The sequence below is a fragment of the Salvelinus namaycush genome, chromosome 3 (genome assembly GCF_016432855.1).
Source record: "Salvelinus namaycush isolate Seneca chromosome 3, SaNama_1.0, whole genome shotgun sequence".
In the NCBI taxonomy this organism is placed as follows: Eukaryota; Metazoa; Chordata; class Actinopteri; order Salmoniformes; family Salmonidae; genus Salvelinus; species Salvelinus namaycush.
The window spans coordinates 17,891,837-17,912,236 of record NC_052309.1 but is presented as its reverse complement, the minus strand read 5'-3'; the positions used below and the strand labels follow the sequence as shown (position 1 = coordinate 17,912,236).

Sequence of the window (20,400 nt, the reverse complement as noted above, 5' to 3'; positions counted from 1 at the left end):
AGTCAAACAGAGCCAGAGAACTACAGAATGAGTCACGTAATGGCTGCTATTTAAAAAATATATCATGTGAATTGGATAAAAAAAAGTGTCTGCTGAATGGCATATATAAATACCGGTAACAGCTTGCCTATATAACAGCAAGACTAAGCCAAGAAGAAGTTGAGGAAAGAGGGAGCAAGAGCAAAGAAAGGAGGTGGGAGAAAACACCGGAGAGGGGTCCTACAGATGTAGGATCTTAATTTGAGCCAGTTTGCTACAGCAGGAAAATAATCCTGCAGCAACAGTGAATTTTCATGTGAATTATAATTAATGGAATTTTTTTGGGGGGTTGATACATTTTTCGTAAGGGAAAATCATGTCTGAAATATCAAAGTGGAAATTAAACTTCAGAAGCATTTTTAAAGCTAAAATACACTATAAGTTTTACATTTCCCGCATTGCAGGAAAGTTCTCCTGCAACCGGGTGATCAAATTAAAATCCTACATCTGTCCTCCCCATACCTTAAGGTCCCTGTGGATGATGGGTGTCTTGCCCTGGTGCAGTCGAGACACAGCGTCACACGTATCACAGAAGATCTGCAGTACCTCTGCCTCGGTGAAGCCTGTCTGCAGACGCTGGTTCATCAGGTTCACCACCTGGCCTCCTGCAAAGATACACCACACAATTTCATTACTGAACACATACTGGGAATGGAGCTTACAGCCACACTCAGTCACACCTATCTTGCACTCAGACACTCAGTCTCTTGATAATCTAAAATGACCACTTCACAATAGGTGTCTTTACTCAGAGGTTGCACATGGTGTTATATAGCTGTGATGTGGAAGCTCACTAGGCTTGGGCGATATACCGTATACCAGGGTGTTTCAAAATACTGACAATATGATTTTCAATATCGCAGTGGACTGCTGGGATGCATGCTGCGACACTGCTTATAACCAACTATAAGTTAAGTAGAACTATAAAAAATCTAAGATGTCTCAAATAAATTACATCCAGCTCAGGGGCTCCAGCTATGCATTTGGTTTGCTAACTTGCTAGCTAAGTGGCTAAAAGTGTAACGCTCATTCCTTCAAAGATAAATGTGAATCTGAACCATCACCCCTGATGTGACAAAACCGCAACTCGTCAGAGAAGAGCACTTTTTGCCAGTCCTGTCTGGTCCAGCGACGGTGGGTTTGTGCCCATAGGCAACATTGTTGCCGGTGATGTCTGGTGAGGACCAACCTTACAACAGTCCTACAAGCCGTCAGTCCAGCCTCTCTCAGCCCATTGCGGACAGTCTGAGCACTGATGGAGGGATTATGCGTCCCTGGTGTAACTCGGGCTGTTGTTGTTGCCATCCTGTACCTGTCCCGCAGGTGTGATGTTAGGATGTACCGATCCTGTGCATGTGTTGTTACATGTGGTCCTCCACTGCGAGGAGGATTAGCTGTCTGTCCTGTCTCCCTGTAGCACTGTCTTAGGTGTCTCACAGTACGGACATTGAAATGTATTGCCCTGGCCACATCTGTAGTCCTCATGCCTCCGTGCAGCATGCCTAAGGCACGTTTACGCTGATGAGCAGGGACGCTGGGCATCTTTCTTTTGGTGTTTTTCACAGTCAGTAGAAAGGCCTCTTTAGTGTCCTAAGTTTTCATAACTGTGACCTTAATTACCTACGTCTGTAAGCTGTTAGTGTCTTAATGACCGTTCCACAGGTGCATGTTCATTAATTGTTTATTGTTCATTGAACAAGCATGGGAAACAGTGTTTAAACCCTTTACAATGAAGATCTGTGAAGTTATTTGGATTTTTATGAATTATCTTTGAAAGACAGGGTCCTGAAAAAGGGGCGTTTCTAGTTAAAAGTTAAAATATATATATTTATTTGTTTTTTGTTGAAATAGCGCCCCTTGTGTGCACAATTGGTAAAATCGTACACCCTGATATGGTACAGAAACGGTATGACGGTATGAAAATCGGGATAAAGCTCACTGAAGGAAATGCAGTCTGAGAAGTAGGATCTAATGTACAGTATATCAAACATTGTATTATCAACATGTTGATAGATTTATAAAACTGTCTATACAGTATGTATGGTCTTCAAGGTTGAGCCACAGAGATAAAATTAAATAAAAAATGGTCCAATACACAAAACTTAAAGAGCCAATTCATAACCTCACAACTTTTTAATAATTTCAGAAATGTGTTGTCTTTCAATGAACACTTAAGTGTCCTCTTCATTGTGACAGTTCTCCCAGAGAGCGGAAAAGGTTAGGCTGCTCTATCATTACATTATTAAGAGCAAATTATTCTGCGAACGAAAGAAAGAAATATATGACCCCAGATTGGCCGTGCTTGACTAGCTGTTAGCGTGATAAGTAAAGTTAGCCTTGGAGTGAAATAGTTCTAGAAAGCCCAATGTCACAATGGATAATAACACTCACAAAAGAATGGCAACATTCACAGTTCAAAGGAAACACATATTTTTCTTAAAGAGGGTAGGGTTAAAGTACGTCTACTAGTCCTATTTTATACGTTCTTAGAACCGTAAGTATGAACATGCCTTCACATCCTGGGAAAAAAACCTGGTGCAGCACAGAAGTCAAATGAGGTGCAAAGATACAAAGACAGAAGTAAAAAATGTTTGATCTGAACAGTCCTGAAAAAACCGGGCTTTGATTTAAAACAAGTATTTCCTAGAGATACGCTTAAATAATCACATTATCTACACCACATTTTTTTGTGGAAAAACTGAACGGTTAAACACATCATTTAAAGAAAGTCACCACACCAGCGGTAGGCCTATATGGAGGACAGAATATAGTTAGACAGAAAGCGCCCTCATGTGGACTACAAGTGGGGTGACAGGGGCCCGCCTTTATTTCTACCTTTCATTGTCACTTTTGAGGACTGAACTACACTTGATTGAACACAGATCCTTCAGTAAGCACTCACCTTTACAGTAGTCCATGAGGATGAGCACTTCCCACACATCTCCTCCTCCACAAGTGGTGATACTAGAGTCCAGATAGCCAACGATGTTCTTATGGCCGACCAGGTCCTTCTGCGAGAGCACAAGGACAACCACATTACATTAAAAGACAGAGTGAACATTATCATGCCACTCAAATGCAAACTTTGTCTCCTGAGGAAAATTTGGTTGCAAATCATCATTGCTGATACATAAGGTGCTGCAGAGATTGTAGAGCTGCCTGTATGCGTGTCATGCATGTGTTTTCATGTGAGCAAAGGAGAGAACTAGACATAATAGCTCCCTTTTCAAGCATGCCGTGGGGTAATCCCACAGTAACTCACCATAATCTGGATCTCTCGCTTGCACACCTGTAGGTCGTGCTCATTGTTGACATACATCCTCTTGAGAGCACAGCGGAGCCCCTGGCTGGTTCGTACCAGGAACACAATGGCAAACCCCCCTGTGATATAGAGTGAATGAAACCAAATGTAATGTTCAGTGTTTGGAGGCAAGCAACCATTGGAAGTCTGAAGTAATAGAGAAAACTGAATATAAGAGATATTCCACGTCATGAACAAATCACTTTCAAGTGTATTCAGGTATCAAGATCTGCTTGCATTTTGTATTTATATGGATGTGTGTATTTACTATAATTGATGTAATTCAGGACTCATCTGTAAAAGAGACCTTGGTCTCAGTATGATAAAATATAGGTTCAATAAAAAAAATATAAAAAGATGTTGGGAATGTTAGCATTATCTGTGCTAAAAAAAAATGATATTAGAAAGGCTAATTGTTCCTGTAGAAAAATTATGTTAGAGGACAAAGTTTAGACATGTAAGAGTGTAAGAGTGTGTTGAAAAATTGAGGCTAGTAAAGTATTTTTTATTTTATTTACCTTTACCTTTCTTAACTGACTAGGGAAGTCAGTTTAGAACAAATTCTTATTTACAATGACGGCCTAGGAACAGTGGGTTAACTGCCTTGTTCAGGGGAAGAATGACAGATATTTACCTTGTCAGCTCGGGGATTCGATCTAGCAACCTTTCGGTTACTAGCCCAACGCTCTAACCTCTAGGTTACCTACCGTCCAAATTATAGTAGTGGGATAAAAGGCTTTACTGATGATTCCTCATGAAACTAGAACAAAAAGACACCATAATAATGTTTTTGGGCTTGGAAACCCGATGATCTTTAAAAGGAGGCAAATAATTTGTAGGATTTTTTGGGGGGCAACCTTTTTATGTGAGTAAAGTACATCAGATACAAAATGCCATAATAGGCCTGATGGAAACAGAACATTTTTCAGTAAACTTTCGAAATGTAGACAGAACAAAATATGCTAGACAAGTTGGGATCTTTTTGTGTCAGTAAAATTAATTATGCGATAATTGTCAGTGAAAACACTAATGTGCAAATATTGATATAATAACCATCATATTAAAGTAAACATGGAGTCATGCGATGACAGGAAAGCATGCAGTTTATTAAGCTATAGATTACAAATTATGATGAAGTCCACAGGGTGGTGAAAGTGCAAGGTGATGAGCTTGATGCTCCTTTCCAATAAATATTGAGGTGCCTTATTCTGGTGACATGAAAACCGATGCTTGGCTGGCATATGACAAATAAAACTAATCTCGCTCCTTTGTCTATAAAATACTAATCTCATCATGTAAGCCAGGATGGGAAAAATGTGGCCCCCATTTTATAGGCCTGCGGACCAAAATGACTAAAATAAGACCGTATTCAGACCGTTTGAATTTTTCCACATTTTGTTACGTTACAGCCTTATTATAAAATAGATTAAATCGTTTCCCCCCCTAGTCAATCTACACACAATACCCAAAACTGACAAAGCAAAACAGGTTAAGAAATTTGATCAAATTTATTTAAAAAATATATTTATTTAAAAAAAAAACATTTACATAACTATTAAGACCCTTTACCCAGTACTTTGTTGAAATACCTTTGGCAGCGATTACAGCCTCAGCTATGACGCTACAAGATTGGCACACCTGTGTTTGGGGAGTTTCTCCCATTCTTCTCTGAGGATCCTCTCAAGATCTGTCACATTGGATGGGGAGTGTCGCTGCACAGCCAATTTCAGGTCTCTCTAGAGATGTTCGATTGGGTTCTGGCTAAGCCACTCAAGGACATTCAGAGACTTGTCCCAAAGCCACTCCTGTGTTGTCTTGGCTGTGTGCTTAGGGTCGTTGTCCTGTTGGAAGGTGAACCTTCGCCCCAGTCTGAGGTCCTGAGCGCTCTGGAGCAGGTTTTCATCAAGGATCTCTTTTTACTTTGCTCCATTCATCTTTCCCTCAATCCTGACTAGTCTCCAGTCCCTGCCGCTGAAAAACATCCCCACAGCATGATGCTGGCACCACCACGCTTCACCGTAGGGATGGTGGCAGGTTTCCTCCAGACGTGACGGTTGGCAATCAGGCCAAAGAGTTCAGTCTTGGTTTCATCAGACCAGAGAATCTTATTTCTCATGGTCTGGGAGTCCTTTAGGTGCCTTTTAGAAAACTCCAAGCGGGCTGTCATGTGCATTATACTAAGGAGTGGCTTCCGTCTGGCCACTCTACCATAAAGGCCTGATTGGTGGAGTGCTGCAGAAATGGTTGTCCTTCTGGTAGGTTGTCCCATCTCCACAAAGGAACTCCAGAGCTCTGTCGGAGTGACCATCGGGTTCTTGGTCACCTCCCTGACTAAATACCTTCTCCTCCGATTGCTCAGTTTGGCCGGGAAGCCAGCTCTAGGAAGAGTCTTTGTGGTTCTAAACTTCTTCGATTTAAGAATGATGGATTCCACTGTGTTCTTGGGGACCTTCAATGCTGCATAATTTTTTTGGTACCCTTTCCCAGATCTGTGCCTCGACACAATCCTGTCTCTGGCCCCTATCACCACCCATATTTCCCTTAAAATTGTAATAATTTTGTTGGTAAGGCTGTGTGTTAATATTACTAAGCATTGTAACAGCAGAGCAGAACCTAATCTGAGGGCACATTTGAAGCTGTTACCAGAGAAGCCGCAATATAGCCAATACATTCAGCACCATGGACGGCGGTCAGAAATTAACCAGTATAAGTCGATCAGCACCACGGAAAGCACAAAACGGTCAAAAAACACCTATTTTATCTGCAAATAATAGGCAATAGCCTATATTATAAAACATAAATATATAGCTCAAGCTCTTGACAGAAACACCAAAACACAGCTAATGACCCAGTACATGCTCGCTGAAGTTATGCACGGCAGCAAAACTGACATACCGGTATTTCAAATGATCTGCCTCCCGCAGAGGCCTATATCAAAAACACCAGCAAATCAATCAAGTGGACTATTCAAACAGATTGCTTAAATGGCAGCATGCCTTTTAACAGTATATGATACGTATGTGCTTACTATTATTCTGATAGCCTAGTTAAACGTATAGGCTATGATGACAATGAAATGGCTCAGCGGCCGTGTACCAGAACATGGTTTCCAAAGACAGATCGAGCATAGTCGTAGATTGACAAGCAATGCGAATTAATCTCAATAAAGCTTGATTTATATAGGCTGTCTGGGTAGCCTGCTCTGTAAAAATATACGCTTACTCACTCAATTGATTGGCGTTCGACGGGCCTTGCGCTCTGCGAAGTCGTTGACTACGGCATTCAAATCCATGGTCCTGGCCCTGGTGTTTTCAATGGACAGAATGTACAAGCCACACAGTCTCTCCTGTCCCATGCTGCTCCTCAGGTACGATTTAATTATTTTCAGTTTAGAAAAGGAGCGATCGGCACAGGCTACAATTTACAGGCAGTCATAAAAAGGAGCATTGCTGTAACTACTTCCCCAAATGTAGCAATGACTGAATTGTAATCCACAATGAGCATATTGGCCAGGTCTCTCACTGTAGTGTGCTTTGCTATTTCCTTCTTAAAACAGGCCCTGAAAGAGAGTAATTGGTCAGGGAAGCTTGCTGATTTATCTTTGCTATAATGTTCAGCCAGCCGGCTGGCTGTCTCGTAGAGTGCATCATCATCTGCGTTGGCCAGGGTAGTGGGATGGATGGAGTCAAACAGACTCAATGTTGCCCGCAGACTTTTAAATCTGTTTGACAGCTGGTGGATAACCATGTCAAGGTTTGCATTAAAGACGTTGACTCTAAAACTCCTCTCCCCATCAGACAGTCGCTGGTCCTCACATAGCTCATCAAAATGACGCCTCGCCTTCCTTCTCCGAGTGTCTTCAAATGCGTTCTGAGCTCCCCATTTGTCGGCAATGGTCCTTGCAGTGACTTTGGCATTCTCAAAATCCTGTCAGAGTCCGGACAGGACCTCTATCATGTCCTTGAGTAGGCTGACTGCTCTGTGCAGGTCTGCATCTTTGGCCTGTAGCATTTTGAAGACAACGTTCACATTTTCTAAAACCTTAGTCTTCAGAACGACTAAAAAAAATCTAATTTTCAGTGCTGCTGCATCATCCCTCTCGTCCTTCTTGTCACTTAAAAGCACAATCTTGGTGAGGGCCTTCATTACATCCACATATCTGTATCTCAGGGCGGCAAGGGACTCATATCTAGATGACCAGCAGGTGGGACACAGTCATTTTAGAGTTACATTTTCTTTTTCTGATGCAAAATCAAGTATTCCACTCAACATTGACCACCTCTTTATTCTATGCCCGAAGAAGGTGTATAACAGTTCAACAGTATCATAAAACTGTTTAATCTCTGGCACATTTTTGATAGTCATTGAGAGCCAGGTTAATTAAGATGGTGCGCTGCGCAATGCACATAAACAGCAAGCGCCTCTTTTTCAGATATTCTGGCCTGCAAACCCGAATAGACCCCGCTCATGTTAGCAGCTCCATCATACCCCTGCCCACGACATTTTGAAATATCCAGCCCATTATCCTCTATGCTGCCCAGGATTTGATGTTGAAGCTCAGCTGCTGATGTGTCAGCAGTCTCCAAAAATCCCCAAAACGACTCTGTGATGGTCAGATCTGTGGCGACATTATTTGCATCCCTCATCCCTCTCACATAGCGATAAACTTGTCTTAACTGGTCTACTTTGGATACATGTGGTGTCCATAATAATAGGGGGGGGGGGGGGGGGGGGGAAATGAGGCTTACTGCATCTCTCCCTGAATGTCACACTTCACTCGCTCGGCTAAGACATAAATCACCTCATTTTGAAGACTGAGATAGTTAACGGATCCTGCGGGGCGTTCTAAAAGTTATTTCAGAACTGGGTCGTAAAATGACAGCAGTTCAATTATACTGAGAAAATGACCACTGTTGGCCTGCCCCAGCTTTCAACGGTGCCCTCTGAATGCCAAATTACATGATGCAAGTGTGAGAGTTACATTAACTATGCGCTCCAGCACCTGTCGCCAGAAAATTGCTGCGTTACGCACGCCTCTCTCCGTTTCTGTGTCAATAGTGCCATTGAGCTTCATTACTCATATACCAAACAGGCACCCATGTGAATCTGAATCTCATGACATGCTATTTTGGATGTTAGATGGCGCCAATATCTCACCCCATTCACCCACGCATCAGAAAAGAAAAGGGCACTCCGATCAGGCAGCAAGGCTAACAATACGCGCAATCTAGCTTGACCGAATAACATAGCCATGTACGTGGTAATTTGATTCCAGCCTTGGTTGTAGTGGTGTAATACGACTGGCGCCTTTCGTCAACTCTTGGGAATGGGCCAGTAAGCTTACACGAGCCTAATGCAATAACGTGCCATTTAACTTTTGCATCCACATTTGTTGCATAATGCCCCATTAGTTGGATAGGTAAAAAGGCTGTCTGTCCCACTTCCACCTGTTTCCTCAGCCGCCACGATTCTAGCCTCACCCTGCTCCTCTTCCTCCCCGCCCGGCCCGGGATAGCTTGTCCGGCCTGGCTTGTGCTCAGGGTCGTATCCACCGATTCCTGACAACCTGTATCCTCCTCTGTCAAAGTTGCTTCTTCTGGCACGATGGAACAGCTTGGCCTTGGCTCACTTGACCCGCTAAAAGCTGCTGCTGGCGATGATAAACCTACATCCTCTTCTGGTCCCGCTACATTGCTTGTGCTAGCAATGGCTGCACTTGAACTGCATTGAAAAAGGAATCCAATTTAACTCATTTTGATACCTCCTTTGCTTTCTCATTTTTGGCCTTCCACTTTTGTGTTGATACATTACAGATTTTTAAATCACCCTGGTGTGACCGCATCGGCTGAAGCTACACCACTGGTCTGAATACTTATGTAAATAAGGTATGTCATGATGTGACTATCATTAATGTGATGACTGTTATTCATCGAATAATTACCAACTATGTTTAGTTGTTATTAGATTAAATGAATCACGTAACAATTAACTCATTAGAAATTTGGGGCACCAAAGGGGAAAGTTGTTTAACGAGTTAACGTCTCCCGAATTAACTCAACAATATAGAGATATCATTTTTTTAATTTTTTATTTATTTAACCTTTATTTAACTAGACAAGTCAGTTAAGAACAAATTCTTATTTACAATGACGGCCTACCAAGAGGCAAAAGCTCTCCTGCGGGGACGGGGGCCTGGAATTAAAAATAAATAAAAAATACAATACAAATCAAAAGTCACTAATTAATAATTTTCTCATATCAGTCTCCATTTGAACATCGCAGACTTCGTGAATCTGCAGAAACCCGAGTCTCACTGATCATTCTATACCACACAAATTGATTTGATTATTTATTTACTAAGAAACGAAATGATAACATAGGATACACACACGGTATAGGTTATCGATTAGAAACTTAATGCGATGACAACAGGTCCCTAGGACTAACACAATATGACACTTGTTACACAAGATGGAGAGTTAGAGAGAGAAAGCGAGAAAGAGAAGCAACACTTGGATACATTTGCAAACTACACTTACAGTAGCCCTAATACCTTGCCCCGAACGGCCACTCTTTTGGGTAAGAAGTAATGCATGTATTTACGTGCATTATTTACGTGCATTGAGAAGGGTTTGATTGAGCCTTCTTATTTCGGATTGGGCCTTCTTATTTCTCCTTCTCTGATTGTCCACAAGAGGTCACAATGTCCTTCTTCTTAGTTGTCTGTTTACTTGCACTCGTTCTGGAAGAGTGGTCTACTGAGGACGGCTAATCAGCCGTGTCAATGATCCCAGAGTGGTGATGAAAGCAGTGTAGGCAACGATGATTTGAAGATAATAACCGGATGGTCCTACTTAAATTCACCTTCTTAGATACAGCTACTCAACCGTAGCATTGGATTGTTAGAGGTTCTTTTGTCTTCTTCAACCTTGTGTTGTGTTCCGGAGTCGTGACTATCGTTGACCTCGCTGCAGCTGTGGTCTGTTTTAGTCTGATATGTTAATTTTTAACACAACCCTTTATACCCTTGGGTAAAAAGGGGAGTTTACGTCATGCTGACACATTCTCTGGGCTCCCTGGGGCATGGCTAGTTACGAGGTAAGGTATGATAATTTACTATGATCTCGTTAGAGAACTAAAATCACAATCTTATCGTCACAAACACATTCTCTTTATCCTTGATATTTTCTACACAACGTAAAGGGTGTAAACCAGATGTACACAATGTAAAAACTCTTCAAGTAATGTAATTGTAATGTTTCGTTATAATGTCTTTATGACAATTTTAATGACATCACAAAATAGACAATAATTTTCCATATTCCACCTATTATCATTCCCAACATTTGGATATTGAAATATATTGTCCCAGTGTTCATTGTTTGACGTTGAAGTTTTCTTCTGTAACAAAGAAACATTCCATTCACCCAAAATAGAAACCAAAAGGAATCGCCTGCTGCCTACAATTTACAATTGATGTGAGCTGTCAAACCCCCCCCCCCCCCCCCTCCCCTGCAGGTGAGGGGGCTCTACTGAAAGCTTATCCCCCTGTAACCTGATCATTGGATCCTCACAGGAGAGTAATGACAGGTATATCTGTTCTTTATTATTAATACATTTTCAAAATTTCTATAAATCTGTTTTCAGTTTGTCATTATGGGGTATTGTGTGTAGATTGATGAAAATGATAATTTAATCAATTCAAGAATAAGGCTGTAACGTAACAAAATGTGGGAAAAGGCAAGGGGTCTGAATACTTGTATTTACAGTGGCTTGCGAAAGTATTCACCCCCTTGGCATTTTTCCTATTTTGTTACAACCTGGAATTAAAATGTATATTTTGGGGGGGTTTGTATCATTTGATTTACACAACGTGCTTACCACTTTGAAGATGCATCATATTTTTTGTGAAACAAACAAATAAGACAAAAAAACTGAAAACTTGAGCGTGCATAACTATTCGTGCGTGCATAACGCCCCAAAAGGCAATACTTTTTGCAGCAATTACAGCTGCAAGACTCTTGGGGTATGTCTCTATAAGCTTGGCACATGTAGCCACTGTGATTTTTGCCCATTCCTCAAGGCAAAACTGCTCCAGCTCCTTCAAGTTGGATGGGTTCCGCTGGTGTACAGCAATCTTTAAGTCATACCACAGATTCTCAATTGGATTGAGGTATGGGCTTTGCCTAGGCCATTCCAAGACATTTAAATGTTTCCCCTTAAACCACTCAAGTGTTGCTTTAGCAGTATGCTTAGGGTCATTGTCCTGCTGGAAGGTGAACCTCTGCCCCAGTCTCAAATGTCTGGAAGACTGAAACAGGTTTCCCTCAAGAATTTCCCTGTATTTAGTCTCATCTGACCAGAGTACCTTCTTCCATATGTTTGGGGAGTCTCCCACATGTATTTTGGCGAACACCAAACGTGTTTGCTTATTTTTTTCTTTAAGCAATGGCTTTTTTCTGGCCACTCTTCCGTAAAGCCCAGCTCTGTGGAGTGTTTGGCTTAAAGTGGTCCTATGGACAGATACTCCAATCTCCGCTGTGGAGCTTTGCAGCTCCTTCAGGGTTATCTTTGGTCTCTTTGTTGCCTCTCTGATTAATTCCCTCCTTGCCTAGTCCGTGAGTTTTGGTGGGCGGCCCTCTCTTGGCAGGTTTGTTGTGGTGCCATATTCTTTCCATTTTTTATAATGGATTTAATGGTGCTCCGTGGGATGTTCTAAGTTTTGGATATTTTTTTAGAACCCAAACCTGATCTGTACTTCACAACTTTGTCCCTGACCTGTTTGGAGAGCTCCTTGGTCTTCATGGTGCCGCTTTCTTTGGTGGTGCCCCTTGTTTAGTGGTGTTCCAGAGTCTGGGGATTTTTAGAACAGGTGTATATATACTAAGATCCTGTGGAAGATCATGTGACACTTAGATTGCACACAGGTGGACTTTATTTAACTAATTATGTGACTTCTGAAGGTAATTGTTTGCACCAGATCTTATTTAGGGGCTTCATAGCAAAGCGATTGAATACATATGCCCGCACCACTTTTCCGTTTTTTTGTTGTTGTTGAATTTTTGGAAACATGTAATTTTTAAATTTCACTTCACCAATTTGGACTATTTTGTGTATCTCCATGACATGAAATCCAAATAAAAATCCATTCAAATGGACTCAGTCGGGATCTCAACTTACTGTTGAGAGATAGAATAATCAAATACACAATTTTGAAATTTGGTTGTGCATTAGCAGTCACTCAATTAGCCCACGTAAGCTAAATGTTTTTAGATTGGTGAGTTAGTCTAACGGCCAGCTATCTAAACTAGTAAGCATGGTCGAACTACTATTTGATCATTAGTTATCATATTAAAAACTTCAAACATTTGCCTCCACCCTATGGCAAAATGTGTAGAATTGCAGGAAATTAGCTTTAAAACAGCACATTTCTCTCTCCGGACCATGGCAAAATGAGTAGAATTACATGAAATTAGTTAGAAAATAGCTACATTTTCTCTACGCCCAATGGCAAAATGAGCAGAAAAGGTAAAAATGTTTTGCTCGCAAGCTGAGGTGTATGGATGTGGGTATGTAGACCCAGGAGCCACTGCAGCCCCTCATGACGAGTTCCGTTGAACATCTCCGATTTAGGCTATATGTGCGCTCTAGCCAACAGCACACAAATAGCGGAGTGGGCACCAGAGTGGGTACATAAGTGGGTATATGGGTATATATAGTGGGTATGGGTATATAACAGGTCCGGTATGGGTATATAACACAACATGTATTTGTGAGAAAACTCAGTCGATTTGAAAATGTGATGGAAACCCCTTTAACTTGTATTTTTTATTCGGTACATGGGAATTTAACGGCAAAAGGTATTTTTTTGTGCACTACACAGAATGTACAAAACATTAAGGACATCTGCTCTTTCCAGGTAAATGAAAGTTCAGCTATGATCCCTTATTGATGTCACTTGTTAAATCCACTTCAAATCAGTGTAGATGAAGGGGAGGAGACAGGTTAAAAAATGATTTTTAAGTCTTGAGAAAATTCAGACATCGATTGTGAATGTGTGCCATTCAGAGGGTGAATGAGCAAGACAAAAGATTTAAGTGCCTTTGAATGGAATATTGTAGTATGTGCCCGGTGCACCGGTTTGTGTCGAGAAGTGCAACGCTGCTGGGTTTTTCACGCTCAACAGTTTCCCATGTGTATCAATAATGGTCCACCACCCAAAGGACATCCAGTAAGCTTCACAAAGCTATGGGAAGTATTGGAGTCAACATGGGCCAGCATCCCTGTGGAATGCTTTGACACCTTGTAGAGTCCATGCCCCAAAGAAATGAGGGCAAAAGGGAGGGCAAAAGGGGGGGGCGGGGTGCAACTCAATATTAGGAAGGTGTCCTTAATGTTTTGTACACTTATTGTACGTCACCACGCACATGTCTGGTGGGAAAATGGGCATTGTTTTATGTGGATTTTTGAATATTTGCATGAAAATCTGGAAACTTAGCTATTGTGCTGTCGCCAGATGGACTTTAGATGTCGGAAACATTGCCATCACTCCAAAGTAAATTTGATAGCAAAGTTGTTTCCTACTAATTATTTGCCAACTCCTATATCATCGTATTTACAGACCAATATAGTTTAATTTTGACAAAACAGTTATTAGCCCCCATTCAGAATGACTGAGCAGCAATATGGCGGAGGCATTTTGAGAACTTTCATAACAATGGCATGACGCAACCGAGTGACGGAAGTGCAATCAATGAATAGTAGGCTAGAGTTAGTACTGTAACATCTTATAAAATGTGCATCCACTGTCCCACAGCCCAGACAGTCAATTTATAAACTTAATCTCCCCTGGAAAAAAGCATCTAGACAATATTTCCTCATGCTACTAGGCTAGCATTTGGTTTGCAGCAGTTTGGGTTTGTCTAAACCGTTGCTGTTTGCTTCAATAATCCATAGAATTTGTTTTTAAGCACTCAAAATGTTTTAGTTTGAACATTCAGATTTTTTCTTTGTGGCCATGATTTCAGTTTAGAATGTTGTAGCTTGCATTCCGACATCGAAATTAATGGGGATAGAAGAGTGGAAGATTGAATAAATACTCTTATAAATTGTAATTTTTTTACTGTAGCTCGTTAATTATTAATTACTTTTATTTCTTATTTTTTTATTAACATGTATTTCTCTTGATACTGCATTGTTGGTTAAGGGCTTGTAAGCATTTCACTGTAAAAGTCTACACCTATTGTATTCGGCGCATGTAACAAATACAATTTGATTTGATTCCCGTCTCATTATGAACCTACAGTTGAAGTCAGAAGTTTACATACACTTAGGTTGGAGTCATTAAAACTCGTTTTTCAACCACTCCACAAATTTCTTGTTAACAAACTATAGTTTTGGCAAGTCGGTTAGGACATCTACTTTGTGCATGACACAAGTCATTTTTCCAACAATTGTTTACAGACAGATTATTTCACTTATTATTCACTGTATCATAATTCCAGTGGGTCAGAAGTTTACATACAATAAGTTGACTGTGCCTTTAAACAGCTTGGAAAATTCCAGAAAATTATGTCATGGCTTTAGAAGCTTCTGATAGGCTAATTGACATCATTTGAGTCAATTGGAGGTGTACCTGTGGATGGTGTACCAATTGGAGGTATACCTGCGTTCTGTCTCCTAAAGATGAACGTACTTTGGCGGGAGAAATTAAAATCTGGAGGAAACATGTACAAATAAATCTATATTCACAGAAAACGAGTCCTATATCAACATAACCTGAAAGGCCGCTCAGCAAGGAAGAAGCCACTGCTCCAAAACTGCCATAAAAAAGCCAGACCACGGTTTGCAACTGCACATTGGGAAAAAAATCATACTTTTTGGAGAAATATCCTATGGTCTGATGAAACAAAAATATGACTGTTTGGCCATAATGACCATCGTTATGTTTGGAGGAAAAAGGGGGAGGCTTGCAAGCCGAAGAACAAAATCCCAACCGTGAAGCACGGGGGTGGCAGCATCATGCTGTGGGGATGCTTTACTGCAGGAGGGACTAGTGCACTTCACAAAATAGATGGCATCATTAGGGGGGAAAATGATGTGAAGATATTGAAGCAACATCTCAAGACATCAGTCAGGAAGTTAAAACCTCTCTGAACCACCCATCCAGGATCCGGGATAATTGTCATCAGCAACGCTGAATAGCATAGCGCCACAGTCAAATAATATTACTAGAAAATATTCATATTCATGAAATCACAAGTGCAATATTGCAAAACACAGCTTAGCCTTTTGTTAATCCACCTGTCGTCTCAGATTTTGAAATTATGCTTTACAGCGAAAGCAATACAAGCGTTTGTGTAAGTTTATCGATCGCTCGACAAAACATTAAGTACACTTAGCATCAGGTAACTTGGTCACGAAAATCAGAAAAGCAATCAAATTAATCGTTTACCTTTGATGATCTTCGGATGTTTTCACTCACGAGACTCCCAGTTAGACAACAAATGTTCCTTTTGTTCCATAAAGATATTTTTATATCCAAATACCTCCGTTCGTTTCGCGCATTATGCTGAGAAATCCACAGGAAAAAGCGTTCACGACAACGCAGACAAAAATTCCAGATAATATCCATAAGGTCCACAGAAACATGTCAAAAACGTTTTTTATAATCAATCCTCAGGTCGTTTTTCAAATATCTATTCGATAATATATCAACCGGGAGTGTTGGTTTTTCACTAGGACCGGGAGTAACAATAGCTGCCTTTCTCTGTTGCGAACAACTCACTCTGAGAGCCCCCACCTATCCACTTACACAATGTGATCGTTCTCGCTCATTTTTCAAAATAAAAGCCTGAAACCATGTCTAAAGGCTGTTGACACCTTAGGGAAGCCATAGAAAAAGGAATCTGGTTGATATCCCTTTAAATGGGTAATAGGGATGCATAAGAACAGAGAGGTTTCAAAAACAGAGGCACTTCCTGATTGGATTTTCCTCAGGTTTTAGCCTGCAATATCAGTTCTGTTAAACTCACAGACAAAATTTTGACAGTTTTGGAAACTTTAGAGTGTTTTCTATACTAATCTGACAATTATATGCATATTCTAGTTTCGAGGGCTGAGAAATAGGCAGTTTCAAATGGGTACGTTTTTTAGCCAAAAACGAAAATACTGCCCCCTACACTTAAGAAGTTAAAGCTTGGTCGCAAATGCGTCTTCCAAATGGACAATGACCCCAAGCATACTTCCAAAGTTGTGGCAAAATGGCTTAAGGACAACAAAGTCAAGGTATTGGAGTGGCCATCACAAAGCCCTGACCTCAATCCCATTGAAAATTTGTGGGCAGAACTGAAAAAGCGTGTGCGAGCAAGGAGGCCTACAAACCTGACTCAGTTACACCAGCTCTGTCAGGAGGAATGGGCCAACATTCACCCAACTTATTGTGGAAAGCTTGTGGAAGGCTATCCGAAACATTTGACCCAAGTTAAATCATTTAAAGGCAATGCTACCAAATACTAATTGAGTGTATGTAAACTTCTGACCCACTAGGAATGTGATGAAAGAAATAAAAGCTGAAATAAATTATTCTCTCTACTATTATTCTGACATTTCACATTCTTAAAATAAAGTGGTGATCCTAACTGACCTAAGAAAGGGAATCTTTTCTCGGATTAAATGTCAGGAATTGTGAAATACTGAGTTTAAATGTATTTGGCTAAGGTGTATGTAAACTTCCGACTTCAACTGTATATGACTAGAAGACAAGACAGGATATTGAAGTAAATAAATCAAATAGGCCTAACCATTCCATACACCCCAATCCATAAGAGCATTATTTGTCATCTTCTGCCAACTGTCTTTGTGGCATCATGTTTAATTAGTAATTTTCAGTGTAACTGTAAGCTTACAGTATATCTAGCCTAACCATCTTAGCATGGAATTTACAGTAAGTCAATGTTGATAGCCTACATGTTATACCATAATGGTGTTGAATTTCAATGTGTTGAAACTGCAGTGTACTGTGTAGATCTATACAATATTGCAGTGGGAGTTGCTGAGCTAAAACTGGGGCAGGGATAGGCTAGACTGTTTCCATTCAGCATGTTTCGGACTCAGTGTACACTGCAAAGCGGCACTCTAAAAGGATGGACAGAATAGGCAGAAATCATGAGATGCAATTCGCCTTACTCGTCAACAAAAGTGTTGGATGTGAGAAAGTGATAGAAACATTGTCATCATGAACTGAGGTTGTTAAAGCAAGGTTGCAGTCTTTCAGAAGGTTGTGCAAAGTAAATTCATTTTACAAGATGTCAGGGCTACATCATTACCCTATCAGTGAACACAATCCACACAAATTACTCCACTGTGCAGGATAATGCAGACACTGCAATTTCCAAGCATGCAGCATTCTTCTCTCTCACACACTCACATGAACATACACACATACTCACCTGGGGATATAGAGTGGCAGGTGTATTACCTTTCACTCAGGTGTATGATACAAAATGGTAGTGTTATGTGATAACTGGGGTCGGGCATTTATTTGTATGTATATGATTGTGCTTATTTAGGCTAGGTTATGCATTTGCCATTTTCAAAGACTAAGCCCATTTATTTTTCTATTCTTTAATTAATTAATTTAAAGGATTGACTAAGTTTACATGGAATTGAATCCAAGCCAGATGCTTAATGAAAAAAATATACTGTTTTGAGAGGTGATTTTACACCACTGCACAATTTGCAAAGGGAGTCAGGGATTAATGTCACATCACTTCCTCACATCAAGGCATTATGGTCCTGTGTGGCTCAGTTGGTATAGCATGGTGCTTGCGGAGGACAAGTAAGAAAATGTAGGCACTCACTACTGTAAGTCACTCTGGATAAGAGTGTCTGCTAAATTACTAAAATGTAAATGTACAATTATCTTCAGATTCTTTGGACTTCACTACCAAGTACCTGAGTGATATCAAACGATCAGCAACTTGATCTGTATGGTATTGGGTTGTCAAAATTACAAAAATACCAGGTTTAATGTGCCCAATGGACTTTTGTTTAAGAGTAAAATTTCTTTGACACCCCAAACATCTCTCTCAGTGCTCTTCAGTACCTGAAAATTAGCTATCATTCCTAGTGAGCCTCTTCTCATGTCCATGGTCACTAATTTTAATAATTCATAGAACACCGAAAACAGACAGTTCCTGAGTCCATTTAAGTGCCTAATACGTAAGGGGATTTCCTGCCAACGAATTTACCAAATGAAGCTGCTGCTCCAACAATGACAGAGCTGTCAGTCATTTGACTGATATGACATAAGTCACATCTTGCAGCAGCCACACACTTGATCCTCAAAACTGATGCCATGAAAGCCACACTACAAACAACATGGCACGATGGCTTATCCATCTACAGTGAAATGGTCATTGGGCTGGGTGTGTCAAATGTAGGAGTGTCAGGAATAGGAGTACATCATGTGGAAAGTTGACACAACAGTATGTCTTTACCAATGGCATACTGTAGCCATATCACACTGAAACCTAGGCCTGCCTCTGGCTTGAGCATAAATGAATTACATCATTCCATATTTCATGCAGAAGCTACCTGATTGGTAATGACTGATTGATGTTGACCATTGTTGCAGTTTGCTGTCTGACTGAAATGTCACATGACATGTTCTCAGTCAACATGAACATCAAAACATTGTTTCCAAAAGACAAGCATCAATTCCTACATCTCACCTTCGGCCACTGTTTCTTCAATAGTGACTTGGTGCCGCCCAATAGTACATGAACGACCAATTAAATTGCCACCTGCATGGCTGGATCCACTGCTACCCCCTCCAGAACCAGGTCCAGAACTGACCAACTCCCGACGAGATGAATCAAAAAACTTCCTCATTATAGTTATGTCAGATCTCGATGATCAGGAAAAATTATCCTCACTTCGATACAGACTGCTCAAATGTCCTTGTTTACAGTTGTGCCAGTTTCACAAATGTATGTATTGTGCCAGTTTCACAAATCTTGTATTTCTGGACAAGGCCGAAGGTTTGTCTGACACAGCCAGTCTTGTTGTTTGCAGATGCCAAAACAGCTGTGATTTCTTCACCAGCACTGGCAGCAGTTAGCTATCTCATCATTGACTAAGTAGCTAGCAATCTCGGAATGACCCCTCTACTATTTGCTTGACAGACTAGATATAGAGACAAGATAGCAGACTAAAATAATTCCGCTAAATCTTGTGCAGTATTATATTTGCTATCGTCTTGGAGGACATTTCTCCATCAATATAGCTGTTCAGGGGGTTGTGGGTCCCTCCAACTCCGCGGCTAGTTTATGACATTTCATGTAGCTAAGGTTATCCAGGTTATCCTCTAAAAATTACGTCCGTTGCAATATATCCCCGGTGCAACGTGCAAATGTTACACGATCCTTCCATTTTCAATGTCTTTCGGCAAATATGATTATTTCCAAGCCTACTACAACACATCATCTAGCTAGCTAGCTACAATTAGCTAACGGCTAGTAGGCTGCACACGGACCGCTAGCTAGCTATTTGGCAACAGGAAATGAATATCAAACTGACAGGAAATGGTCATTCCGATACTGAGTGTACCGATTGTAGCTAGATACTTTCGATCTCAGTTTGGTTTGATAGCTCCGTTAGAAAAGATAGATAAATAATAGCCAGCTAGTTAGTGGTTCATGTTATGTACCCAAGCTAGGCTAATACAAGCTTCGGCTACACGACAACATCAACATAGCTGCAGCTGCCTGCTAAGGCTTTACAGCAGTGGAGTCATGATATCTATTTCTACGATTGGGGGGGGGGGCACTGGTGGGGAGCATCTATAGCATCCAATTTGCGACAGATTTTAATGCGAATATTCTCAAATGCAAAAAAAAATATGCGCATTTTCCAACCAGAGATATGTTTCTATCAAACTGACTTTTTACAGATGAAAGGCAGTGCGGGATGACTTTTACCGTTACATTCCCATGTAGGCTACCGAATGAAAAATACAGGTTAAATGGGTTTCCATCGCATGTTCAACTCTACTGATA

The 20,400-nt window shown here is 40.8% G+C and overlaps 1 protein-coding gene across 1 annotated transcript in view; it reads right to left on the bottom strand.

Annotated features, from left to right (window-relative positions):
- The window catches only part of LOC120045042 (AP2-associated protein kinase 1-like), a 44,018-nt gene extending 24,127 nt beyond the window's left edge, over window positions 1-19,891 (bottom strand). Inside the window, exons 1-4 of the mRNA XM_038989867.1 lie at window positions 19,075-19,891; window positions 3,302-3,420; window positions 2,942-3,050; window positions 502-644 (exon numbers count right to left, since the gene is read on the bottom strand). Coding sequence (XP_038845795.1) covers window positions 502-644; window positions 2,942-3,050; window positions 3,302-3,420; window positions 19,075-19,234 — 531 coding nt within the window. The 5' untranslated portion in view covers window positions 19,235-19,891. The remainder of the gene's footprint in view (window positions 1-501; window positions 645-2,941; window positions 3,051-3,301; window positions 3,421-19,074) is intronic.
- Between the last annotated feature and the right edge of the window lie 509 nt (window positions 19,892-20,400).